At 41.3% G+C, this 27,931-nt stretch overlaps 1 protein-coding gene across 4 annotated transcripts in view; it reads left to right on the top strand.

Moving 5' to 3' along the window:
• XPNPEP3 (X-prolyl aminopeptidase 3) overlaps positions 1–27,931 on the top strand; it is a 180,678-nt gene that overhangs the window by 39,180 nt on the left and 113,567 nt on the right. For all 4 annotated transcript variants that reach the window (XM_077276083.1, XM_077276086.1, XM_077276084.1 and 1 more), the window contains 4 exons: positions 18,583–18,993; positions 23,241–23,443; positions 24,994–25,056; positions 27,137–27,250. In XM_077276083.1, the coding sequence (XP_077132198.1) occupies positions 18,583–18,993; positions 23,241–23,443; positions 24,994–25,056; positions 27,137–27,250 (791 nt within the window). The remainder of the gene's footprint in view (positions 1–18,582; positions 18,994–23,240; positions 23,444–24,993; positions 25,057–27,136; positions 27,251–27,931) is intronic.

Here is a 27,931-nt window from a genome sequence, read left to right as displayed (position 1 = left end):
ATAATAAATGACCCTCTGAAAAAACTTTTCACAATTTAAAAAAAAAAATGAACAAAGAAATAACATTCTTTTTTGCTGCAGTGCATTTCATACTTCCAGACTGATCTACAGTCCAAATGTCACAATGCCAAGTTAATTCCAAATGTGTAAACCTGCTAAATCTGCAGGGGGTTGAATACTACTTGTAGGCACTGTATATATATATATATATATATATATATATATATATATTTTTTTTTTTTAAACTATTTTTTTTAACTTTTGGCATGCTTCAATAGTCTCCATGAGAGACTAGAAGCTGCAATAGCCTGATCGGCTCTGCTACATACCGGCGATGATTGCTTTTGATTACTGTGATAGACCCTATCGCAGTGATCAAAACCCTCCAATATTTGTAAATATGGCAGTTGTTCTGGGAGAGAAGAGTGATACACTACGTCCGAGGGCTGCCCTGTCGGTGAAGAAAAAGTCGCAAAAATCTAATTTCTACTTCCGTGTCAGTAAATCCCTTAAACCTCATTGATCACCGCCCCTCTTCTGTCATCACCCTTGTCTGGTAACATTTTTTTTTATATATATAATTTTTATTTTTTTAATTCTTTGCAGTTAGAGTTAGGCTTACAGGTTTTTCAAAATTAGAAAAAAAATATTAGTGTTAAATTAGGTTTAAGTCTAGTAGTGTTAGATTAGGTTTAGTTTTTTGGTAGGCAGGCATATAAAATAAAACAATGGCCAGCATAACATTCAGTGTGGAGCAATCGTACAGCCTGCTTTGCTCCAGCAGCTCACTGAATCTGCCTATGAAGCAGAGCAATTTTCAGCAAGTGACGACAACTCTTCCTCCACGGAATCCCACAGCCCGATGGTAACGGAGTCGGTCGTCACTGCTGAAGCTTCGGAGGCAGGACCAAGTACCGCAGTCCCTCCACCACTGTGGCATCACGACATCTCATTTTCCCCGCAAATTCCCCATTTTTTTAGCAGCCTCTGGTAAAAAAGTTGATGTAGCCAATTTTACTCCCTTTGATTTTTTCCAAGTTTTCATTACCTCTTAAGTTTTACAATTGATTGCACATCAAACCAGTTTATATGCCCATCAATATATTTCCTAAAAACCCACTTCCTTTTATTCCCATTCCTGGATCCCCACAAATATCCCTGAAATAAAAAAAATTAGGCATTACCCTGAACATGGGATTAGTAAAAAAAAAAAAAAAAACACTCCGCTCCTACTGGGCAGCAGCACCCCTGTGTTTGCAGCTGTCATTTCCCGGGCCCGTTATGAAACCCTACTGAGATTTCTTCACTTTAGTTACAATTCCCAAGTTCCCCCAAGAACTGACCCCAACTACAATCCGCTGAAGAAATTGAGACCCCTAATTTCTCTCTTGAAAGATTTATTTTCTAAATTCCTATACCCTGGAGCAAAATGTGGGAGTTGACGAGTCCTTGATGAGTTTCAAGGGCCGTCAGCCATTCCACCAATTCCTCCCCTGCAAGAGAGCAAAATACGGCATCAAGCTCTACAAAATGTGTGAGCACGTCAGGCTACACATCCACGTTTAGAATTTCTGAAGGACCCCCAATCTGCCCTCAGACAATTGGCATCCCAGGTAAAATTGTCTGAGAGCTAATGACGCCCTTACTCCATGAAGGGTACAACGTGTATACACACAACTATTACATGAGTATCCCCCTATATCAATCCCTCCACTCTGCAAATACAGGGGCCTGTGGAACAGTCAGGAAAAAACATGTGGGGTTTCCAGCACAGTTGGTGTCCAGAAGTTTGGAGAAGGGGGTGTTATTCCCACTTGCAAGTTGCTAACTTCTTGCACTGAAGTGGATTGACAAGAAGGATGTGTGCATGCTGACCACGCTGCATGCGGAAACCACTGTGACGGTCAGACACAAGGAACAAGAACAAGGAATAAACAGTCTACATCACAGACTATAATAAATATATGGGAGGCGTTGACCTGTCGGACCAGGTGCTTCAACCATATCTGGTGAAGCGGACGACCAGGGCCAAAAACGTACCAATCTGTTTCATTCAGATTGCTACTTAAAAGGTCACAAGGAGCACTGACATTTCTCCAGTATGAAGAGAAAATTGTTCAGTGTCTCCTATTTGACTGAACGCAGGTGGAACGCCCGCCAGGGCCGTGGGGTACTCGGGTCCATTACTGAAAGAGACGTGTCACGGCGGCGGCGACCCGGTCCGTGGCCCTGGGCGCCCGTTAAAGGAAAAGTCTTTAAAGGGGTTTTTGGAAATAAGGAAAGTTCATTACGCCACCTGTGGTATTCGGTCAGCGTGGACCAACGCTGCTTAAAGGGGTCCTCTGGGGTGATGTTATGGCAGCTAGATGGTATAACTTCCTACAGGTGAAGTAGGTCCCCAGAGCTCCCGTGTGTAGATGAAGATGGTGTAATAAGAAACAGAGGACACAAGGTTGCAGTCTTTTTACCTATTTACTGAAGCAATTCAGGCAGCTACAGTCCAGGGTACCGGATCACAAGTGCTGGTGGTGTTCCGGCCGGCTTGGAAGCAAATTGGGATTTCCCCTTACCAGGTCAGATTAGAAGCCTTCCCTTTAGCGCTGTGGCGTAGTTCCTTGCTGCCTATAGCTGTCTAACAAGGTCCTCACGAGTTTTCTGTCCTTTGTGTAAGTGGGACACTAACCTGTATGACAGGTGGCTCGAGCCTTTTTACAGTTTCTCTATCACGACCTGGGCTCTATACGCCACTGTGTCTTCAGGTGTTAGGGCAGGCAAGTGACATGTAGTTCAGTTGTCCTGCCGGTTTCTGCTGTGAGTCTTAGAGCCCCTCACAACCTTGGTTTTCCGGCCACCGCTGTCTGCGCTCTGTCAAGAGGTAGCTAAATTGCAGCTATTCTCCTCTGGTCTTAACTTCGCCTTTGCCTCTTTTCCCTTTCAGTCTCTTTATCAGTTGCTCTGTTCTGTCTTTCTGTCCCAGGAGCTGCACAGCTTCAGCTTTCCTTCCTCACACGTCGCTCTCCTCTCACCAACTACTAACTCTTCCTGCCTAGCAACTAACTCCTCCTCCTGACCAGAGAGAGCAGCTCCCCTGAAGTTGGGTGTAGAGCTCCCCCTTCTGTCCTGAAGTCAGAATGGTGTTGTATGTGTTGATTACCTGTGAAATGGATCCTTCCCTGCTTCCAAGCATGACATCACTCTCCCTATGAGGAAAGCAATGCCACTGTAACAACTGGTTACCTGGGGTGTTACACAGGCACAGGAGGCAGTCTTGGAGTCAGAGGATGTCTGGAAACTATCGGAGCGTCATTTTATTCATCTTGTCTCTGCCACTCCCACCCAAAAGTGTCCCCAAAAAAGATGCCGGGTTTGCAGGAAGCACAGTAGACGTAGTGATCCCATCCCAACCAGGCCTTTGTATCTCTCCCTGTTTTTAAATCTACCATACAACTTCCCATTATTAAATTGACATAAATTAGACCAAATTGTGTGGTAGCATCTTTTTTTTCAAATAATTTGTTTTTACAACTATGTCTTGCTACACAAAACTTTTTTTCCCATTTATATTATATATTTAGGTTGGTGATACGGGCATTGATCATTTATTGGAGGATCTCTAATAATGAGACTGTTCTGTACTTATACACTATGGGCTTTACTGCATGGTTCTTGCTGAACCTCCTGTACTTTCATGATTCTGCAGGGGATTGGTTGTGCACATCGCCGTTCCTACTTTGGCGGGCGGGAGCCTGTCATGGTGTACCACGTCTATTGGCCCATTTTCCTCTCATATAGGGACTGAAGGAGCTCAATGGACGTTGTACAATCAGTCTCGGAAAGATAAACCTTTCATTCTAGCCTTGCTGGTGTTCTTTGATCTTTGGAACAAACTCAGCATTGCCACATAGTTGGCTGCATTTTCCTCCACATTTTGCCCTTCAATCCAGTACAGTTTATTCTTCAATATACGCAATTGTGGGAAAACTATGTTGTTAGCAAGACCCAGTTTTATAATCAGCAAATTTGTTTTTAGGGGTATGTAATAATTCCTGGAAGAATTTTCTTCTTTGAAAGCGCAATGTCTCTAGAAGCTTTAAATGGGTCCTGGAATTCCTTACATTTTACCCTAAAGACCAAATGTTGTGCTATCTATTATTATAGGCACAGCCATGTGTCCAGTACTCACATTGGTGCAATATTGGATGTACTTTTGATCAAAGAAAAACTAGTGCAATAAAATTTGAGGTGTGTTGCTCAGAAGTACAAAAAAGATTCATAAAAGAGACAGTGCAAAAAATGCAAATGGTAAATTTTCAAACTTGTGCTGCATCAACTGCATAAAAATGGTGGTATCAAACTATTCACTACCTCCCTAGATAAATTCATTACAGGATAAAATTTATAAAAAGACATGGGGGATTTCTGTTGCTCTTGAACCACACAGGCTCTGCAAATATGGCAATATATTCCAAATAGAGCCAAATTTGTGTTCCAAAATTCACATTGTGCCCCTTCCGTTCTGAGCCCTGTCATTTCTCCAAACAGAACTTTTTGACTACATGTGGGTAACAAATTGTGGGGTGCACTTTTTGATGTTATCTCTTGCATGTGAGAAATTTGGGGCTAAAAAAGATTTTTGTGAAAAAAATGTCCTTTTACAATATGACGACCTGATGTTGTCAAATTCTGTGTCGAACCTGTTGGTTCAAAATGCTCACTATACCTTTGGATAAAATCCTCGATGGGTGTATATTCCAAAATGGGATCAGTTGTGGGGGAGTTCTGCTGTTTAGGTACCTTAGGATCCCTGCAAATGCAACATGATGCCCGCAGTCTCTTTCAGCCAAATTTGTGTTGCAAAATTCAAATATTGCTCATTCCGCTCCAAGCTTTGCCATTTGTCCAAGACAACTTTTTGACTACACATGGGTTATCGCCATGCTCGAAAGAAAGTGGGTAACATATTGTGGTGTCTACTTTTTGGTGTTATCTCTGGCAAAAGTGAGTAATTAGGGGCTAAAGCAAGATTTTTTTTAAGAGAAAAATTACATTTTTCAATATGACGATCTGATGTTATCAAATTATGTGTCGTATTTATGGGTTTAAAATGTTCACTATACCCCTGGATAAAATCCTTGATGGTGTAGTTTCCAAAATGGGGTCAGTTGTGGTGGTTTTCCACTGTTTAGGCACATCAGGGGCTCTCCAAACCCGGCATTGCATTTGCTCTCGATTCCTGTCAATTTTGCATTCAAAAAGTCAAACGGTGCTTCTTCCCTTCCAAGCTCTGCTGTGTGCCCAAACAGTGGTTTTCTCCCACATATGGGGTATTGGCATGCTCAGGAGAACTTGTGCAACTAATTTTGTGGTCAATTCTCTCTTGTTACCCTTGTGAAAATAAAACAATTTATGTCTGAAGTAAAAATGTTCTGAAAAAAGTTAAACGTTCATTTTTTCCTTCTCTGTTCCTGAGAAGCACGTGAAGGGTTAATAAACTTCTTGAATGTGATTTTGAGCACCTTGAGGGGTACAGTTTTTAGATTTGTGACACCTTTGGGTATTTTCTGTCATATAGGCCCTTCTGTCACTTGAAATCTGATGTGGTCCCTAAAAAAATGGTTTTGTATATTTTGTTGGAAAAATGAGAAATCGCTATTCGACATTTTAACCCTTCTAACTTCCTAACAAAAAAAAAAATATTGTTACAAAAATTGTCCTAATGTAAAGTAGACATGTGGGAAATGTTATTTATTAACTATTTTGTGTGACATAACTCTCTGGTTTAATGGTATAAGAGAGTTTTCACCAAATTTCCAATATTTTCACAAATAACCGCAACAAAACCAAAGAAGAGATAATGTGTGCATACAGTATACCCTAATGAAAATAAATAACTAAAAAATCAAGTGCTTTAAATAATTAACATAGGGTACTTAGTAAACACTGTTTTTGCTAAAAAAAAAAAAAAAATCATAAAGCTGTCCCACCGCGACAAGGTATACCTAATTGGGACAGTAACTACACTCTCTAATGTTAAAACCTACCTAGCATGAATAGTGGCAGATAGGTTTTGTTTGTTTCCATGACCAGTGTGAACATGCTTTTACATCATGCATATTTTCAAGTCATTCTCAGTTTTCTGTTTTTCTTCAGTATTTTTGTATTCAGTACAAATAGGGTGTGTCCCCCTTTTCACTGAGAGGGGCAGTTCATATATAGTCCCTCCAAAGCTGGGTGTCCGGTTGGGACCCATTGACTTTCTGCCACTGTTCATAATTATTTGATCCCTTGCTGATTTTGTAAGTTTGCCCACTGACAAAGACATGAGCAGTCTATAATTTTAAGGGTAGGTTAATTATAACATTGAGAGATAGAATATCAAAAATAAAATCCAGAAAATCACTTTGTATAAATTATATAAATTTATTTGCATTTTGCAGTGAGAAATAAGTATTTGATTCCCTACCAACCATTAAGAGTTCTGGCTCCTACAGACCAAGTTAGACGCTCCTAATCAACTCGTTACCTGCATTAAAGACCGCTATCTTACATAATCACCTTTATAAAAGACTCCTGTCCACAGATTCAATTAATCAGTCAGACTCTAACCTCTACAACATGGGCAAAACCAAAGAGCTTTATAAAGATGTCAGGGACAAGATCATAAACCTGCACAAAGCTGGAATGGGCTACAAAACCATAAGTAAGACGCTGGGTGAGAAGGTGACAACTGTTGGTGTAATACTAAGGAAATAGAAGAAATACAAAATGACTGTCAATCGACATCGATCTGGGGCACCATGCAAAATGTCACCTCGTGGGGTATCCTTGATCATGAGGAAAGTGAGAGATCAGCCTAAAACTACACGGGGGGGGGGGGGGCGGACTTGTTAATGATCTCAAGGCAGCTGGAACCACAATCGCCAAGAAAACCATTGTTAACATATTATGCCGTAAAGATTTAAAGTCCTGCAGTGCCCGCAAGGTCCCCCTGCTCAAGAAGGCACATGTGCAGGCCTATCTGAAGTTTGCCAATGAACACCTGGATGATTCTGTGAGTGATTGGGAGAAGATGCTGTGTACAGATGAGACAAAAATTGAGGTCTTTGTCTGTAACTCAACTCGCCATGTTTGGAGGAAGAGAAATGCTACCTATGACCCAAATAACACCGTCCCCACTGTGTAGCATCGAGGTGGAAACATTATGTTTTGGAAATGTTTCTCTGCTAAGGGCACAGGACTACTTCACCGCATCAATGGGAGAATGGATGGAGCCATGTACCGTAAAATCCTGAGTGACAACCTCTTTCCCTCCGCCAGGGGAAAAAAAAATGGGTCGTGCCTGGGTCTTCCACCAAGACAATGACCCAAAACATACAGCCAAGGCAAGAAAGGAGTGGCTCAAAAAGAAGCACATTAAGGTTATGGAGTGGCCTAGCCAGTCTCCAGACCTTAATCCCATAGAAAACTTATGGAGGGAGTTGAAGCTCCGAGTTGCCAAGTGTCAACCTCAAAATCTTATTGATTTAGAGATGATCTGCAAAGAGGAGTGGACCAAAATTCCTCCTGACATGTGCAAACCTCATCATCAACTACAAAAAACTTCTGACTGCTGTGCTTGCCAACAAGTGTTAAGTCTTGTTTGCCAGAGGGATCAAATACTTATTTCTCACTGCAAAATGCAAATTTATATAATTTTTACAATGTGATTTTCTGAATTTTATTTTTGATGTTCTGTCTCTCAATGTTAAAATCAACCTACCCTTAAAATTACAGACTGCTCATGTCTTTGTCAGTGGGCAAACATAGGTTCACATTGCGTTATAGGCATCCGTTAGACAGACTACGTTACTCCGCGGTGTAATGCAGTCCGTTAACGCCGCCATTAAGTCCTGTGTCGGACGCATCGCTAGCGCACGCCCACAATGGGCGTGCGCTAGCGATGTGTCGTCATTGAGTGACGGACCCTGGGACGCGGGCTGCAGCGTTTCAGGGTCCGTCACTGCTAGCGCAGATAGAGCATCTGCTAGCTCTATCTGCGCTAGCGCGATGACAAATCGGCACTTGCGTTACCAGCAGCCTGTTAACGCATGTGTTGAACGGGCTGCTGTTAACACAATGTGAACCCAGCCTTACAAAATCAGCAAGGGATCAAATAATTGTTTTCTTCACTGTATATAATTAATACAGTTCTTGTGTAGCTTACTGTACTTGTATTTTATTACTAAATAATAATAAAAAAAACTGAGCGTGGGGTCCCCTGACATTTTTATTAACTGCTGGCTAATAAAATTTTGTGGGCCCCACGCCATTTTTTGCAGAAAATAATTGATTTATTAATAAAATACTTGTACAGTAAACCACACACAAAGCACTCATTATATATCTCACTCACATGTTTATATCTATAATTCTGTATCTATCTATCTAATCTATCTGTATGCAGATATATCTATCTAAATTATATATATAAAAGAATATTTCCTTTGAAAATTTTGTGTAAATGACATAGAGAATTGTTGTATGTAAAAGTTCATGTTAAAATCACATTGCAATCGAATTGCATTCCCATGTAAATTGGATGTCATTTCATTCAGATGCTAGATGATAAAAATCGCATGACACTCTTCCCATTTCTCTGGACCAATATCGGAACCTTTTTTTTTTTACGATGATGGGTATGAGCCCCTATAGATCGGGTTCTTTCAAATGCAGCGATATCAAATAATTGTGATTTATCGTTTTGTCATGCACATATGTATTTATTGGTAGATATTATTATTGGTGGATATATATATATATATATATATATATATATATATATAGATATATATATATATATATATATATATATATATATATATATATATACACACACACCGTATTTTTCGGACTATAAGACGCACCGGACTATAAGACGCACCCAGGTTTTAGAGGTGGAAAATAGGGAAAAAAATATTTGAAGCAAAAAAGGTGGTAACATATTTAATAACATACTATTATATGTGTTGTTATTATATATAATAGTATGCTATTATGTTGGTAGCTACGGGACCAGTGTGGTGGCTGTAAAGTACTATATGAAGACGCTGGAGGGTGAGTATAAGAATGGGGGCACAGGGTCTATATTTAACCCCTTCACCTCCAAGGGTGGTTTGCACGTTAATGACCGGGCCAATTTTTACAATTCTGACCACTGTCCCTTTATGAGGTTATAACTCTGGAACGCTTCAACGGATCTTGGCGATTCAGACATTGTTTTCTCGTGACATATTGTACTTCATGATAGTGGTAAAATTTCTTCGATATAACTTGCGTTTATTTGTGAAAAAAAACGAATATTTGGCGAAAATTTTGAAAATTTCGCAATTTTCCAACTTTGAATTTTTATGCCCTTAAATCACAGACATATGTCACGCAAAATACTTAATAAGTAACATTTCCCACATGTCTACTTTACATCAGCACAATTTTGGAACCAAAATTTTTTTTTGTGACGGAGTTATAAGGGTTAAAAGTTGACCAGCAATTTCTCATTTTTACAACACCATTTTTTTTTAGGGACCACATCTCATTTGAAGTAATTTTGAGGGGTCTATATGATAGAAAATACCCAAGTGTGACACCATTCTAAAAACTGCACCCCTCAAGGTACTCAAAACCACTTTCAAAAAGTTTATTAACCCTTCAGGTGTTTCACAGGAATTTTTGGAATGTTTAAATAAAAATGAACATTTAACTTTTGTTCACACAAAATTTACTTCAGCTCCAATTTGATTTATTTTACCAAGGGTAACAGGAGAAAATGGACCACAAAAGTTGTTGTACAATTTGTCCTGAGTACGCTGATACCCCATATGTGGGGGTAAACCACTGTTTGGGCGCATGGCAGAGCTCGGAAGGAAAGGAGCGCCATTTGACTTTTCAATGCAAAATTGACTGGAATTGAGATGGGACGCCATGTTGCATTTGGAGAGCCCCTGATGTGCCTAAACATTGAAACCCCCCACAAGTGACACCATTTTGGAAAGTAGACCCCCTAAGGATCTTATCTAGATGTGTGGTGAGCACTTTGACCCAACAAGTGCTTCACAGAAGTTTATAATGCAGAGCCGTAAAAATAAAAAATCATATTTTTTCACAAAAATGATCTTTTCGCCCCCAATTTTTTATTTTCCCAAGGGTAAGAGAAGAAATTGGACCCGAAAAATTGTTGTGCAATTTGTCCTGAGTACGCTGATACCCCATATGTGGGTGTAAACCATTGTTTGGGCGCAGGGCAGAGCTCGGAAGGGAAGGAGCGCCATTTGACTTTTCAATGCAAAATTGACTGGAATTGAGATGGGACGCCATGTTGCGTTTGGAGAGCCCCTGATGTGCCTAAACATTGAAACCCTGTACAAGTGACACCATTTTGGAAAGTAGACCCCTTAAGGAACTTATCTAGATGTGTGTTGAGCACTTTGACCCAACAAGTGCTTCACAGAAGTTTATAATGCAGAGCCGTAAAAATAAAAAATCATATTTTTTCACAAAAATGATCTTTTCGCCCCCATTTTTTTATTTCCCCAAGGGTAAGAGAAGAAATTAGACCACAAAAGTTGTTGTGCAATTTGTCCTGAGTACGACGATACCTCATATGTGGGGTTAAACCACTGTTTGGGCGCATAGCAGAGCTCGGAAGGGAAGGAGCACCATTTGACTTTTCAATGCAAAATTGACTGGAATTGAGATGGGACGCCATGTTGCGTTTGGAGAGCCCCTGATGTGCCTAAACATTGAAACCCTGTACAAGTGACACCATTTTGGAAAGTAGACCCCCTAAGTAACTTATCTAGATGTGTTTTGAGAGCTTTGAACCCCCAAGTGTTTCATTACAGTTTATAACGCAGAGCCGTGAAAATAAAAATTCTTTTTTTTTTCACAAAAATGATTTTTAGCCCCCAGTTTTGTATTTTCACAAGGGTATCAGGATAAATTGGACCCCAAAAGTTGTTGTCCAATTTGTCCTGAGTACGCTGATACCCCATATGTGGGGGGGAACCACTGTTTGGGCGCATGACAGAGCTCGGAAGGGAAGGAGCGCCATTTGGAATGCAGACTTAAATGGATTGGTCTGCAGGCGTCACGTTGCATTTGCAGAGCCCCTGATGTACCCAAACAGTACAAACCCCCCACAAGTTACCCCATATTGGAAACTAGACCCCCCAAGGAACTTATCTAGATGTGTTGTGAGAACTTTGAACCCCCCAGTGTTTCACTACAGTTTATAACGCAGAGCCGTGAAAATAAAAATTCTTTTTTTTTTCACAAAAATGATTTTTAGCCCCCAGTTTTGTATTTTCACAAGGGTATCAGGATAAATTGGACCCCAAAAGTTGTTGTCCAATTTGTCCTGAGTACGCTGATACCCCATATGTGGGGGGGAACCACTGTTTGGGCGCATGACAGAGCTCGGAAGGGAAGGAGCGCCATTTGGAATGCAGACTTAAATGGATTGGTCTGCAGGCGTCACGTTGCATTTGCAGAGCCCCTGATGTACCCAAACAGTACAAACCCCCCACAAGTGACCCCATATCGGAAACTAGACCCCCCAAGGAACTTATCTAGATGTGTTGTGAGAACTTTGAACCCCCAAGTGTTTCACTACAGTTTACAACGCAGAGCCGTGAAAATAAAAAATCTTTTTTTTCCCACAAAACTTATTTTTTGGCCCCCAGTTTTGTATTTTCCCAAGGGTAGCAGGAGAACTTGGACCCCAAAAGATGATGTCCAATTTGTCCTGAGTACGCTGATACCCCATATGTTGGGGTAAACCCCTGTTTGGGCACACGGGAGAGCTCTGAAGGGAAGGAGCACTGTTTTCCTTTTTCAACGCAGAATTGGCTGGAATTCAGATCGGATGCCATGTCCCGTTTGGAGAGCCCCTGATGTGCCTAAACAGTGGAAACCCCCCAATTATAACTGAAACCCTAATCCAAACACACCCCAAACCCTAATCCCAACAGTAACCCTAACCACTCCTCTAACCCAGACACACCCAACCCTATTCCCAACTGTAAATGTAATCCAAACCCTAACCCTATCTTTAGCCCCAACCCTAACTGTAGCCCCAACCCTAGCCCCAACCCTAGCCCTAACCCGAGCAATAACCCTAGCCCTATCACTAGCCCTAACGCTAGCCGTAACACTAGCCCTAACCCTAGCCCTAACCCTAGCCCCAACCCTAGCCCCAACCCTAGCCCTAACCCTAGCCCAACCCTAGCCCTAACCCTAACCCTAGCCCCAACCCTAGCCCCAACCCTAACCCTAGCCCTAACCCTTGCCCTAACCTTAGCCCTAACCCTAGCTCTAACCCTAGCCCAAACTCTAGTCCTAACTCTAGTCCTAACTCTAGCCCTAACCCTAATGGGAAAATGGAAATAAATACATTTTTTAATTTTTTAATTTTTCCCTAACTAAGGGGGTGATGAAGGGGGGTTTGATTTACTTTTATAGCGGGTTTTTTAGCGGATTTTTATGATTGGCAGCCGTCACACACTGAAAGACGCTTTTCATTGCAAAAAATATTTTTTGTGTTACCACATTTTGAGAGCTGTAATTTTTCCATATTTGAGTCCACAGAGTCATGTGAGATCTTGTTTTTTGTGGGACGAGTTGACGTTTTTATTGGTAACATTTTTGGACACGTGACATTTTTTGATCGCTTTTTATTCCGATTTTTGTGAGGCAGAGTGATCAAAAACCAGCTATTCATGAATTTCTTTTGGGGGAGGCGTTTATACCGTTCCGCGTTTGGTAAAATTGATAAAGCAGTTTTATTCGTCGGGTCAGTACGATTACAGCGATATCTCATTTATATCTTTTTTTTATGTTTTAGCGCTTTTATACGATAAAAACTATTTTATAGAAAAAATAATTATTTTGGTATCGCTTTATTCTCAGGACTATAACTTTTTTATTTTTTTGCTGATGATGCTGTATGGCAGCTCGTTTTTTGCGGGACAAGATGACGTTTTCAGCGGTACCATGGTTATTTATATCAGTCTTTTTGATCGCGTGTTATTCCACTTTTTGTTCGGCGGTATGATAATAAAGCGTTGTTTTTTGCCTCGTTTTTTTTTTTTTTTTCCTTACGGTGTTTACTGAAGGGGTTAACTAGTGGGGCAGTTTTATAGGTTGGGTCGTTACGGATGCGGCGATACTAAATATGTGTACTTTTATTGTTTTTTTTATTTTATTTAGCAAAAGAAATGTATTTATGGGAATAATATATATATTTTTTTTCTTTATTTAGGATATTTTTTTTTTTTTTTTTTTTTTTTACACATGTGGGGAATTTGTTTTTAACTTTTTTACTTTGTCCCAGGGGGGGACATCACAGATCATTGATCTGGCAGTGTGCACAGCACTCTGCCAGATCTGCGATCTGCTGTGCAGGGCTGCAGGCTTACCAAGTGTCTGCTCTGAGCAGACACTCGGTAAGCCACCTCCCTCCCTGCAGGACCCGGATGCCGCGGCCATCTTGGATCCGGGACCTGCGGCGAGGAGGGAGGTAGGAGACCCTCGGAGCAACGCGATTACATCGCGTTGCTCCGGGGGTCTCAGGGAAGCCCGCAGGGAGCCCCCTCCCTGCGCGATGCTTCCCTATACCGCCGGTACACCGCGATCATGTTTGATCGCGGTGTGCCGGGGGTTAATGTGCCGGGTGCGGTCCGTGACCGCTCCTGGCACATAGTGCCGGATGTCAGCTGCGATATGCAGCTGACACCCGGCCGCGATCGGCCGCGCTCCCCCCGTGAGCGCGGCCGATCGCGTATGACGTACTATCCCGTCGGTGGTCATACGGGCCCACCCCACCTCGACGGGATAGTACGTCAGATGTCAGGAAGGGGTTAAAGCACCACTCCAGTACTGAAAAATAACACTGGAGTGCTGCTTTAAGAACCCATGGGAGAACTATAACTCCCAGCATATCCTGCAAATCCTATGGCATGCTGGGAGTTATAGTTCACCACAGGAGTGGCAGAGTGCTTTATTGTGTGTTGTAGTGACTAACCGTTTAATTGTGGCAGCCAGCCAGCTGTGGTTAGGTAAAATGCTGGAGCATCCCATCCCATGACACCACAGAGCGCTCCCTCTTGTTGCCTCTCCACAGCACAGGAGGAAGCTTGCAGATTGTAGTGTGGTGTCTGCAGGATCTGTGATGACATCAGAACAGGGAGGGCTCTGTGAATATTCACTGCACTTTAATGATTGGGACCATGTGGTTTCCCCAGTGCTGATTCCTGAAGCCCAGCAGGGACATTTTTCTGCCTCCTGCCTCCCAGTGCAATCCCACTCGCTGCTGCCCCCTCTCCACGTTACATCCCTACCATAAGACGCACCCACACTTTGAGGAAAAAAAGTACGTCTTATGGTCAGAAAAATACGGTGTATGTATACAGTTAGGTCCATATATATTTGGACAGAGACAACATTTTTCTAATTTTGGTTATAGACATTACCACAATGAATTTTAAACAAAACAATTCAGATGCAGTTGAAGTTCAGACTTTCAGCTTTCATTTGAGGGTATCCACATTAAAATTGGATGAAGGGTTTAGGAGTTTCAGCTCCTTAACATGTGCCACCCTGTTTTTAAAGGGACCAAAAGTAATTGGACAATTGACTCCAAGGCTATTTCATGGACAAGTGTGGACAATCCCTTCGTTATGTCATTCTCAATTATGCAGATAAAAGGCCTGGAGTTGATTTGAGGTGTGGTGCTTGCATTTGGAAGGTTTTGCTGTGAAGTAAACATGCGGTCAAAGGAGCTCTCCATGCAGGTGAAACAAGCCATCCGTAAGCTGCGAAAACAGAAAAAACCCATCCGAGAAATTGCTACAATATTGGGAGTGGCAAAATCTAAAGTATGGTACATCCTGAGAAAGATAGAAAGCACTGGTGAACTCATCAATGCAAAAAGACCGGGGCGCCCACGAAAGACAACAGTGGTGGATGATCACAGAATAATCTCCATGGTGAAGAGAAACCCCTTCACAACAGCCAACCAAGTGAATAACACTCTCCAGGAGGTCGGCGTATCAATATCCAAATCTACCATAAAGAGAAAACTGCATGAAAGTAAATACAGAGGGTTCACTGCACGGTGCAAGCCACTCATAAGCATCAAGAATAAAAAGGCTAGACTGGACTTTGCTAAAAAATATCTAAAAAAGCCAGCACAGTTCTGGAAGAACATTCTTTGGACAGATTAAACCAAGATCAACCTCTACCAGAATGATGGAAAGAGAAAAGTATGGCGAAGGCGTGGTACAGCTCATGAACCAAAGCATACCACATCATCTGTAAAACACAGCGGAGGCAGTGTGATGGCTTGGGCATGCATGGCTGCCAGTGGCACTGGGTCACTAGTGTTTATTGATGATGTGACACAGGACAGAAGCAGCCAAATGAATTCTGAGGTATTCAGAGCCATACTGTGTGCTCAGATCCAGCCAAATGCAGCCAAACTGATTGGTCGTCGTTTCATACTACAGATGGACAATGACCCAAAACATAAAGCCAAAGCAACTCAGGAGTTTATTAAAGCAAAGAAGTGGAATATTCTTGAATGGCCAAGTCAGTCACCTGATCTCAACCAAATTGAGCATGCATTTCACTTGTTAAAGACTAAACTTCAGACAGAAAGGCCCACAAACAAACAGCATCTGAAAACCACCGCAGTGAAGGCCTGGCAGAGCATCAAAAAGGAGGAAACACAGCGTCTGGTGATGTCCATGAGTTCAAGACTTCAGGCAGTCATTGCCAACAAAGGGTTTTCAACCAAGTACTAAAAATGAACATTTTATTTAACCCCTTCCCAACATCTGATGTTATAGTACGTCAGATGTCGGGTCCCCTGCTTTGATGTGCGCCCCGGCGGTGAGCGCACATCAAAGTCGCGACAGGTCAGCTGTTTTTTACAGCTGACATGTGCGCGCAATAGCGGCGGGTGAAATCGCGATCACCCGCCGCTATTAACTAGTTAAATGCCGCTGTCAAACGCAGACAGCGGCATTTAACTACCGCATCCGGCCGTGCGGCCGGATATGAGCGCATCGCCGACCCCCGTCACATGATCGGGGGTCGGCGATGCTTGTACACTGTAACCATAGAGGTCCTGGAGACCTCTATGGTTACTGATCGCCGGTGGCTGTGAGCGCCACCCTGTGGTCGGCGCTCACAGCACACCTGCATTTTAGCTACATAACAGCGATCTGATGATCGCTGTTATGTAGCAGAGCCGATCGGGCTGTGCCTGCTTCTAGCCTCCCATGGAGGCTATAGAAGCATGGCAAAAGTAAAAAAAAAAAGTAAAAAAAATGTGAAAAAAAAACAACAAAAGTTTAAATCACCCCCCTTTCGCCCCAATCAAAATAAATCAATAAAAAAAACCCCAACCTACACATATTTGGTATCGCCGCGTTCAGAATCGCCCGATCTATCAATAAAAAAAAAGCATTAACCTGATAGCTAAACGGCGTAATGAGAAAAAAAATCGAAACGCCAGATTTACGTTTTTTTTGTCACCACGACATTGCATTAAAATGCAATAACGGGCGATCAAAAGAACGTATCTGCACCAAAATGCTATCATTAAAAATGCCAGCTCGGCACACAAAAAATAAGCCCTCACCTGACCCCAGATCACGAAAAATGGAGACGCTACGAGTATCGGAAAATGGCGCAATTTTGTTTTGTTTTGTTTTTTGCAAAGTTTGGAATTTTTTTTCACCACTTAGGTGAAAAATAACCTAGTCATGTTAGGTGTCTATGAACTCGTACTGACCTGGAGAATCATAATGGCTGGTCAGTTTTAACATTTAGTGAACCTAGCAAAATAGGCAAGCAAAAAACAAGTGTGGGATTGCACTTTTTTTGCAATTTCACTGCATTTGGAATTTTTTTCCCGTTTTCTAGTACAAGACATGGTAAAACCAATGATGTCGTTCAAAAGTACAACTCGTCCCGCAAAAAATAAGCCCTCACATGGCCAAATTGACAGAAAAATAAAAAAGTTATGGCTCTGGGAAGGAGGGGAGCGAAAAACGAAAACGGAAAAAGCTCCGGGGGTGAAGGGGTTAAAATTATTGCATCTGTCCAATTACTTTTGGTCCCTTTAAAAACAGGGTGGCACATGTTAAGGAGCTGAAACTCCTAAACCCTTCATCCAATTTTAATGTGGATACCCTCAAATGAAAGCTGAAAGTCTGAATTTCAACTGCATCTGAATCGTTTTGTTTAAAATTCATTGTGGTAATGTCTATAACCAAAATTAGAAAAATGTTGTCTCTGTCCAAATATATATGGACCTAACTATATATATATATATATATATATATATATATATATATATATATATATATATATATATATATATATATATATATATATATATATATATACACACTCCCTGACCAGAAGTTATGTCGCTTATCCAAAGAATACATTTATACAACCAATGGATGAATTTTACGTCATAAGCGAACGTTATAAGCTTTTATTTACAAAACATGGATAAGCGACATAACTTCTGTCAGGGAGTGTATATATATATATATATACTTCAACTTTTATTTCTCTGATCACTGGTCTCATGCATTGCCAGGTATGATATCTAACTGTACACCCAGCTGTACACTGGCAGATCGCTCGTTAGACCCTGCTGCTGACTGGGGCTAACAGGCCACCATAGATTGCAGACCTGGATATCATCATTTAAACTTTGGCTGTCATGACAACACTTAGCTAGTTTTAGATAGTATTTTTTTTTATTATTTGGGTGGTAAAAATAATTTAGGGAAATTTGTAAACAAACAAACAAAAAAAAAAAAGAATAATTTTAATTTTATCCCCAATTTCCGAGACCTATAAGACCTTCATCTTTCAGGTCCTGGGGCTGGGTGAAGGGTTTTTTTGTGCCCTGAGGTGAAATTTGTATTGATTCCATTTTGGGGTGGATACAGTATTTTGATCGTCAATTATTGCTTTTTATTGCAATGTTGTGGTGCACACAATTTTTAATGCAAGGTATATAAGGAAATAGTTTACATTATGGCATCAAATACGTTGGGATTTAGAATGAAATTTACTTTGCCTTCGGACCACGCCTTTAAGAACAAGCAAACTGTGATCATGGTGATAATTGTAAGTGCAAATAGACTGAGGCTCAGTGCCAAGAGCAGCAGGAGCCATAAATAAGGCCCTGAACTTACCTACTATGAACCTTTCTAGTTGCCATGTGTGTGTGATCTCTGAAGGTTCAAGTAATGGAACTCCCAGGGAACACAAGCAATGCTCTCATCATAGAGGGGACACACTTCCATAGTAACTTTGCAAATGAGAGGGAGAAAAGGCCAAGAATGCTTTGAGGCCATGTTCACATTTATGCAGCGTTTACACAAACAAATCTGCATCAAATATACATTGTTAATTAATCACTAAAATGAAAAGTATAAAAAAAGAGTTACACTCAAAAATGAAACAATTCTTACAATGGATGGCAATTATGTAAGGCAAATTGTCCTTTTTTTGTTGCAGGGGAGGTGACGCCAGGATTGACACAGACTGAGTACGCCCTTCGCCGTCACAAGCTGATGTCTCAGATACATACAGAATCTCAAGCTTTGGGACTTGACACAGATCATGCTGCAGTTTTCTTATCCAGCGCGAACATGTATATGTCAAATGACATTCCCTTTCCATTTCATCAGAACAATGACTTTCTCTACTTGTGTGGATTTTTAGAGCCAGATAGCATCCTTCTTCTACAGAGCAGACCAGGGCATTGTATGCCGTCTCACACAGCCACGCTCTTTGTACCACGCAGAGACACTGGACGGGAATTATGGGATGGACCTCGCTCTGGCCCTGACGGAGCAGTTGCATTGACCGGCGTAGATGAAGCTTATCCATTAGAGGAATTTAAACATATACTGCCCAAACTACTTGGTATGTGGATCTCTATTTTTAAATTAAAGGAGTGCTCTCTCTCTTTTTCTGCTCCTTCTAGCAATATAAACCAAATATAAAGTAGTTATAATCACAACCTATTCACTAATCCCCTAAGATTGTCAGAGGCAGAAGACAGGACTCGCATAGATATGGTGACCCCCTGGATATAGTAGAAAACCTTGTAATGCTCTGGGTGGTCACTACTATATGGTCACATGACCAGACTGCTGAAGGAATCTGTTACATGAAATTGTACAATTGATCAGGTCCACTAGGGTCTTCTCTGTATATACCGTATTTTTCGGACTATAAGACGCACTTTTTTCCTACAAAATTTGGAGGGGAAATGGGAGTGCTTCTTACAGTCCGAATATACTTACCAGGAGTGTGGCTGCAGCAGGTGTCGGGCGATTCTGGCAGCTCTGGGCTGGGAAGAGGGGGTGTTCGGTGGTCCAACACTGTAGGGCAATGATCTGACTCCCATCCCAGGCTGGTGCGGCAGGTTCGGTGGTGCGGGTGCTCCTCTGACATTTTGTTAAAGCCCGGAGCCCTCGCACTTCCATTCCTGCAATGCGGTGGCCTATGACGGAGGCGGCGCATGTGCAGATTAAGATCTCGACAACGGGATCTCATCCCGAGACCTCGGGAGATGAGATTTCGGTGTGAGATCTCAATATTCTCATGCGCCGCCTCCAGTGGCCATTTTCCCGGAGGCCTCCACATTGCAGCAATGGATGTGCGGGAGCTCCGGGCTTTCAAAAAATGTTGGTGGAGCACCAACACCGCTGAACCTACTGCACCAGCCTGGGATGGAAGTCAGATCATCGCCGGACCACCGAACACCTCCTGTGACCTCACTCCACCAGCATTGCCAATAACCCCCTAACCCCAGTAAGCTAAATTTTGGACTGTAAGATGGACCACAATTTGACACATTATTTTTTTTCCTATTTCCCTATTGAAAATTTGGGGTGTGTCTTATGGTCTGGTGCATCTTAAAGTTCGAAAAATCGGGATCTATAGGCTTGGAGAGACTTGTGACCTGCTGCAAGAGAATGGTGCTTGGCACTGCTTTATCTAGGATGCAACTAGTCCCTCTGTGAGCCCTGTGTATACACTGCTCAATATAGCCATTGCAACAGCAAGAAAGAAAAGTAATAGAATATTAGAAATCACAGGATGGATAGACATGTTAGCGATATACAAATGATGACCAAGTGGAAACATCTTTTTGTGGCAAGTTGTTTGCACGTGTATAGGCTAGGCTCAAGGTATGAGCTCACCGCATACCCGGCAGGTAATGGCTGTGTGTCATAGCCAGGACGTGCCTTTAACAGCCGCGGATAGACCGCAGGTCTACCCACTACTGTTAACCTGTTAAATGTTGCTATAAAATTCTGACAGCAGAATTAATAGCGTGCCAGCATGAGGATGTGTCATTCTATGCTCACCTCAGTGCGCCCTTGACATAATCCCAGGGCTCCAGTGTGTTACTATGACAGCTGGGGTTGTGTTGAAGACCCCCATGCCTGTCATTACCGAGCTGAGCTGAGTGCGGTCTGTTGAAAAAACGGACTTCACCGGACACCTCTTACATCACTGTCATTCAGTTGGACTGTGGAGATGATTTTTGTTCTTGCTGATTGAATGCAGCTGCCAAAATTGCAGCTTGCACTGGCATGGCCTGTAGTTTGAATGAGACCTATGCAAGTCTTTGGTTACTAAAAAATATCGGAAACTATATTCATCAACCATGTAGAATCCAATTTTATGGATACATTGCAATTCTTAACATAAGATACTGTTTTGGGTTTTATACATTTTATTTACCACTGATGTCTAAAAACGAATGGCATACAGATAGATGACTACAAATGAAAAAAATTATCTTCTTTTTTTTTTTTTTAGATGAAATTCAGTTTTTTTTAATAGATTTGTGTGAACTTGTGGACCTGACACTGATGCTGTTTCTCAGTGCCCCTCCCCCTCACTTTTGGGAGGCTAGGTTACTGATTGGGAGTGTTGCTTGCTTCTTTCTCCATATGCGAGCCAACCCCCTGACAAAGCCTTCCCGGCAGTCACAGATTAGGGTCACACCCTAATCTTTACATGCAGTCCACTCCTTCTGATAAAACCTGATGTGTGTCATTTATACTGTCAAGGAAATTTGCTCTGCCTGTTAATTTTCTTTACACTCCTGCCTGCACCCCTACAGCTTGTATGTAACATGTTAAGGAGCGTATAGTGACTTTTTTCCTAGCCATCACTCCTTGCTCTTGACATTTCACATACAAGCTGTAATAGAGCAGGGAGTAAGCAAAGGAAAAGTGGGGACGCAGAGCAGATCTACCATGACAGTGCAAACAATAGCACAGGAGAGGTGTCAGAGATCATGGCTTACATTGAAGCATGTAGCCAGGTAAACCCCCTCACCTGTTATTGCTGGGAAGGAGGCTTTGTCAGGAGGCTGGCTTGCATAAGGAGCCAGAAACAAGCATCCCAGAAGGGAGGGGGAGCAGTCAGGAGCAGCATCGGTGTCACAGTGAGAAATTATAAATAGGACATAACATAGCAATTGAAAACCGTAATATGAATATGAGCCTTTATATTTTTTTACATTATGTTGATGTAATACAATTTAATCTCCGTGGTGTATCCCTTCTAAATATAAAAAACTACAGCTCATCTAGAAAAAGTCTCTCGTATACTGAATCTGAAAATAAAAAGGTATGGCTATTACAATGAATGAATGAATGAGCCAAAAAGACATCTTCTGAGCTAGTGCATCACAAAAATGTCATGGTGTGTATGCCTGTGTTTTGCGTACTATGTCTAATGCGTAATGTGCCAGCAGTGCTCGGGATTTGTGATAGTGGACTATATAAAATGGATGTGTGAGTAATCGTGGTGAATAATTCATGTATGACACTATTATTTTATTGATTTATTCTTTATTACACATGGAGCGGTGAGGTGATTGTAAACTGGAGGGGAGTTATTCACTAAGTTACTAACGGGGTGGGTGGATGATTACTGTAATAACTTACCTGCACCAGGCTTCTGTAAGGATGATGTGATTTCAATATTAGGGACTAACATGACCAGAAAATCAGTCTATATATGATTTCTGTATGGGCTGATTATTAGCCGCTACTGAAATAATACCAGCCGCTACCGACATCATATGTTCCTATAGAGTTCATAACGGCCTCCTACGGAAGTCCTGCGTGTACATAAATCGCTGATGGGAGCTTTGTTGAGGTTGATTTAAAGGGGTTGTCCAGCAAATGTGATGTTGCTTAAAAACTAAAATTCACCTAAAAATACTCAATCATAATTCTCCTGACCACTTCAGCTGGTGGGTGGCACTTTCATTTTCACCTTGGACAGAACAATAGCAACAATTGGTCCTGCTTACATCAGAAATTGAAATCTACATCCGTTATGCGCAGTCATAGTTTTGTACTATATTTGCCTTATAAGTTGCAGATTGTTTCAGAAAACCGACTCAAAGTAATAAAACGTAAAGGGAACCTGTCAGTAGGTTTTAGACCCAAAGTGACGTTTGTCAGTAAAGTCTGTGTTTCTGTTGTCTCATAGTCCAGCCAACCTCTCTCCCTCTTTCTCCTCCCAGTGACTGACCAGTCACTCTTGTCTGTGACCTGCTTCCCCGGATGAACATCTCACGCAGGCGCCGTCATTCCCGGGGGCATGCACAGTAAGGTCCTGATGACGTTGCAGGAGTCGAGCTATCCATCGGCGCATGTGCTGTCGCAGGGAACACCCACAGGAAATGTTTGTCTCCATGACATACTGCCCTGTTTGAGGTCCCACACATTTGCCATCATAACGGGCGCAGCACATACACAGATGAATAGTCCAGCTGTCGCAGTGTCATCAGAGAAAAGTGACCTGTCATTCACTGGCAGGAGGCCAGCGACGGGCGATAAAAGACTGAGAGAGGCCGGAGAGCTGTCTGTGCAGGCCGAGCACCTGCACTTGTGAGCTCATCTGCACAAGAATTCATCAATGGATTGCGAGACAAGGAGTTATAATATAAAGGTATGGAAGTAGTCTACAGGTACCTTACTTAAAGTTACTTTACAACTACCCAACATCGCGACGACGATACTTTGGGGTCCAAAAACCTGCTGACAGGTTCCCTTTAATAGGAATGCTTCTGTAATTAGTGACATTACGTTTATATGTTGTTTCTATTGTTGTTGTGCTTTATCATGTTTCAGATGAGAAGATAACACTGTGGTACGACTACATGAGACCGCCTCACCATTCGCTGCACTCTAACTTCATCCAACCTCTTGTAGAGTCAAACGCCAAGATCAAGAATAGGATCAAGTTTACTCAACGCCTCACACAGCGCCTTCGCTTAATTAAGTCTCAAGCTGAAATTGATCTTATGAAAAAAGCAGGCCGTATTTCTTCTCATGTACGGAAGTTTCGAAATCAGTGTGAACAGAGTCAATTTTTCTTTTCTAGGGTGTAATAGAATGTGTTTGTGTGCTTGTTCTAGTTGTTTGGCTTTTATGGCCTGCTAGGTAGTCCTCAACCTCTTCCCCGCCGAAGCCAGATTTTCCTGTTAGGACAAAGCATTTTTCTTTCTTTCACTTTTTTATTGTTACATTTCAGGAGCTATAACGTTTTCTTTTTTTTTTTTTTCAGCGGCTTACGTTTTTTTGGGCTTCATTTTCCATTTTGTAGAAATAAAGTGTTAATGTTATTCTGTAAGTCAGTACAATTATGGTGATGCAAAAATTATATAGTTTTATTACTTTTGTACAAGTAATAAACTCTTTAAAAAATAGGTTGTTTTTGTGTCACCATATTCTGAGAGCCATAAGTTTTACAATTTTCCGCAGCCGAGCTGTCTGAAGACTTCTTTTTTGTGTGACAGCCTGTTATTTTCAGTTGTACCATTTTGTGTTACAGGCCATTTCTTTTTATCACTCTTCGGGGTGCAAACTTATCAATAAAACCAGCAATTCTAGATTTTATTTTTTTTCTAACCATTCATTATTAGGTATAATTGACATGTTATCTTTATTATGTGGGTCACCCTTTTTTATTGGTGCCATTTTTGGGTGCATACGACTTTTATGATAATTTTTTATGTACCATATTTTTTTTGTAAGAGGCAAAAACAAAAAAACTGTAAATATGGAATTGTGTTTTTCTATTTTTTTATATAGGTTATTTGTAGTATCAACATTTTTATTTAATTCTACAGGTCTATATTAATTTTCTATTCAAATTGTGTTGTTTTTTATGTTTTTGATTTTTTAAGTTTCACTAGAAAATCATTTTTAAATTACAATCTTTGGTTGTCATATTCTGAGACCCTTTTCAGATTTCTGTTTACATCGCGGTATGAGGGCTTGCTTTTGCATAATGAGGTGTACTTTTTATTGGTATCATTTTGAGTTACATACACCTTTTTGGTTTATGAGTTAGTGGCTGGGGTATCTGAGGTTAAGTGTTAGGCTACGTTCACACAGGGCGTTTTTGCTGCGTTTTTTATGCAAATTTTCAGCTGCTTTTTACAGTACCAGCAAAGCCTATGAGATTTCTGAAATCTCATGCGCACACACTGGTTTTTGTGTGATCAGTATTTTGTGCTTTGCTGTGTTTTTTGTACATAGAGCATGTCACTTCTTTCAGCGTTTTTTCAGCAGCGTTTTTCACCCATTAACTTGAATGGGTGTTGAAAAAACGTAGCAAAAACGCAGGTAAAAGCGCAGCAAAAAAAACGCACCAAATACGCAACAAAAAAACGCGTTTTTGACGCAGCTTCTTTCCTGCCAAGAAGATCAGGTTTTGCTACAGAAAAAAAAAGCAGCAAAAACGCCCTGTGTGAACTTGCCCTTAAAGAGCAAATAAAAGAAAATGGCCCCTTTTTACAATGTTTTATTGAGTGAAAATAGTTTCTGTGTATTTCATGTTGTAGGTACATTACATTCTTTGTATGTTTTTGCCTTTTAGGCTTTCATAGAGACTATGCATTGGAGTAAGGCTCCTGTGGATGAAGCTTTTTTATATGCCAAGGTGAGAACTATACCCTATAAAACTGTGACTTTATTGCATTTCTACTCTGATTACTCACGTGTCTAATTAATGACATTTTGATAAAATCCCTGTTTTCTCTGCTGCAGATCTAGCAGTGCTTAGAATGCTGAGCTCTGTATAACCCCGCCCACAGCACTGATTGGCTGCAAGTTACTGATCAATGATGGGGGCAGGTTTATACAGAACAGGAGGACTACATGTCACAAGACAACTAGTCCTCTAGTGTGATATCCAAGAAGTATCGTTTCTCCTTGCGGAGATCGACATGCTAAGCATGCCGAGATAAGGAGACTTAAAGCCGCAATGCTTCTCTGGGAAATATGCTAATTATGCAAATTGTCTCTTCAGAGAGGAAGAGAGCTAGAACTCTAGTGCCACCTATTGGAAGGTAGCAATTCTACAAGTCAATGTCGACCCTTTAACGAGCCTTGTCACATGACTTAGAATAATAGCCAAACCAGAATCTCAACTTGCAGACACTGTGTTTCGGGGTACTGCCCCTCATCAGTGCAAAGTGGAGATCTGGTTTGGCTGTGTGAGAGGCGTCAGACTGTTATCCATCTCCTGCTGATAAAACACTGATTTTATTGAAGCAATCAGACCAGTAAGTGATACATCCGTGTAATCAGGGTCTCTGCCCCCTACATCATGCTGATCTCAGATTATACAGCAAAAACCTGCTTACAGATTCCCTTTAATAGTCAGATATGTCCAATATGTGATGTTTCTGCTTATAACCTCTACCCTCACCTACTGTATCCTCACCCATCCCTTGTAGATTGTGAGCCCTCGCGGGCAGGGTCCTCTCTCCTCCTGTACCAGTCGTGACTTGTATTGATTAAGATTATTGTACTTGTTTTTATTGTGTATACCCCTCCTCACATGTAAAGTGCTATGGTATAAATGGCGCTGTAATAATAAATAATAATAATAACCTAGCTTTTTTAAAGCATGCAGGACAAAACCCAAGGCACAAATAAATAACATACAGTTACATCACATTGGTCAATCACACCACCCAAATATAACTGAATATATAGATATAAAGGGCTCACTATACAGGTATGGTAACATGATACATTATGGAAGAAAAATGAAAAACGTAAAGTACATATCACAAGCATCCTCTGGATGTGAGGAGTAAGCTTAGCATCTGGAAATAGCTGCTGCGCATGGTCAGGAACTCATGCCGGCACGACCATGTACATGTATGTAATGGTCATTCATGCAAGTGTGGTGACCGCCTTTTGTAACGGCTCTTGCTCTGGCTAATAGGAGGAAGCTAAAGCAAGTTACTTACATTTAATAATTTTTTTTTTTAAACTGTAATTTTTCTTTAAAATGTTCACAGATTTTAACAGTAGAAGACAAAGTAACATGCTGTATACATAGATAATAAGAGATTCATAAAGATCTCATACATATCTTAGCTGGAAATTAATACCATCCGAAAATACCCACAAGTATATACTTGATATTCCTCATAGATTTACAACATCAGATGTGAGAGGAGTGACAAAGGTACCAAGGGTAAGTGGAAAGGTAGTGAAGGGGGGAAACAAGCTGAGGAGGAATTTACTAAAAGCGTATGCATTTTCTGCTCCCAGTAATAATCCCACGGAGCCCACAGTGTTTCAGATAGGTGTATTCTGGCATTTAGAGTAGCAGTTACTTATTCCATTTGATGCACAGCACATACCTGGCTACAATACTCCTGTCCAGAGGGAGGAGAGAAGTGTTCCTCCAGCAACAAGCAATCCAGCAGCCAGCTGTGGGGGAGCTCTTCACCATCTCCCTTGTGGTCACATTGAGGAGGAAACAGAGGGGTATAATGTGATATCTGTGCATAAAATCTTGGAATGTGACCATGATCTAACCGTGCATATGGACTGGAATTGCCCTATAGAAACAGCCCATTCTCTGTGTTATCGAGACGACTGCAAGACATGAATTGCCATATTCAACATGTGAAACGTGAGCTTCTTGAGCTAAGTGTCTCACTAAAGACGTACTATTGTTTTATATTACATTATTATCACTATATTTTATTCCTTTACAGTTTGATTTTGAGTGTCGAATCCGGGGTGCTGAAATTCTTGCATACCCACCAGTGGTCGCCGGAGGGAATAGAGCAAACACACTGCACTATGTGAAAAATAACCAGATAATAAAGGTGTGTATGAGGCCTGAACTACTATATTGCTTTTACTTTTATTTTATATAGTGATTCAATTCAGGATTTTTGTTCTTTATCTACTTAAGGCCCTTTTTTTTTTTTTCAGTGAATTCCATTTCATTTCTTTATATAAATGTGGTGGAAAATGTTTTGACTGTAGTGCTTCATTACAGGGATTTTCCCAAATAAAACAATTAGAAAGAGTCTGTCACCCCCAAAATGCATTTTAAGTAAGCTATACAGTGGTGTAGGGGACTTCGGCCCCTATAGCAAACATACTAGCCCTGGACCTGTTCCTGGTGCAGTGCCTGAGAAAATAACTTTTAATTCATATGCAAATGAAGAGCCTTTGGTGCACCCTTTTCATTGCCTACAGTTTGGTGCACGGATACGCCTCTTTTGCCTATTGGGCCCTTCCCCGCTTTGATTACAATTTTCCCTGCCGCTCCCAACATCCGTGTCTAGACATGGAAGCTGCTGACAGGCAGGGAAAAGTCTTCTACTAAAGTAGTAGTGTGTCCCTGGGATGAGCCGCACAGTTTCTCCACATCATGTTATCTGTCCTGAGCGGTGAGACCACTCTGCTCACAGAAGATACGTCATTTCCATGCTGAGCACCATTAGGTAACTCAGGAAATGGTGGCGACGTTTTACTGGTAGTCATAATAGCATCACTTG

Source organism: Ranitomeya variabilis, chromosome 8 (assembly GCF_051348905.1).
Source record: "Ranitomeya variabilis isolate aRanVar5 chromosome 8, aRanVar5.hap1, whole genome shotgun sequence".
In the NCBI taxonomy this organism is placed as follows: domain Eukaryota; kingdom Metazoa; phylum Chordata; class Amphibia; order Anura; family Dendrobatidae; genus Ranitomeya; species Ranitomeya variabilis.
Note: the sequence above shows the minus strand (reverse complement) of the source record. Positions and strands in the feature narration are given on the sequence as shown.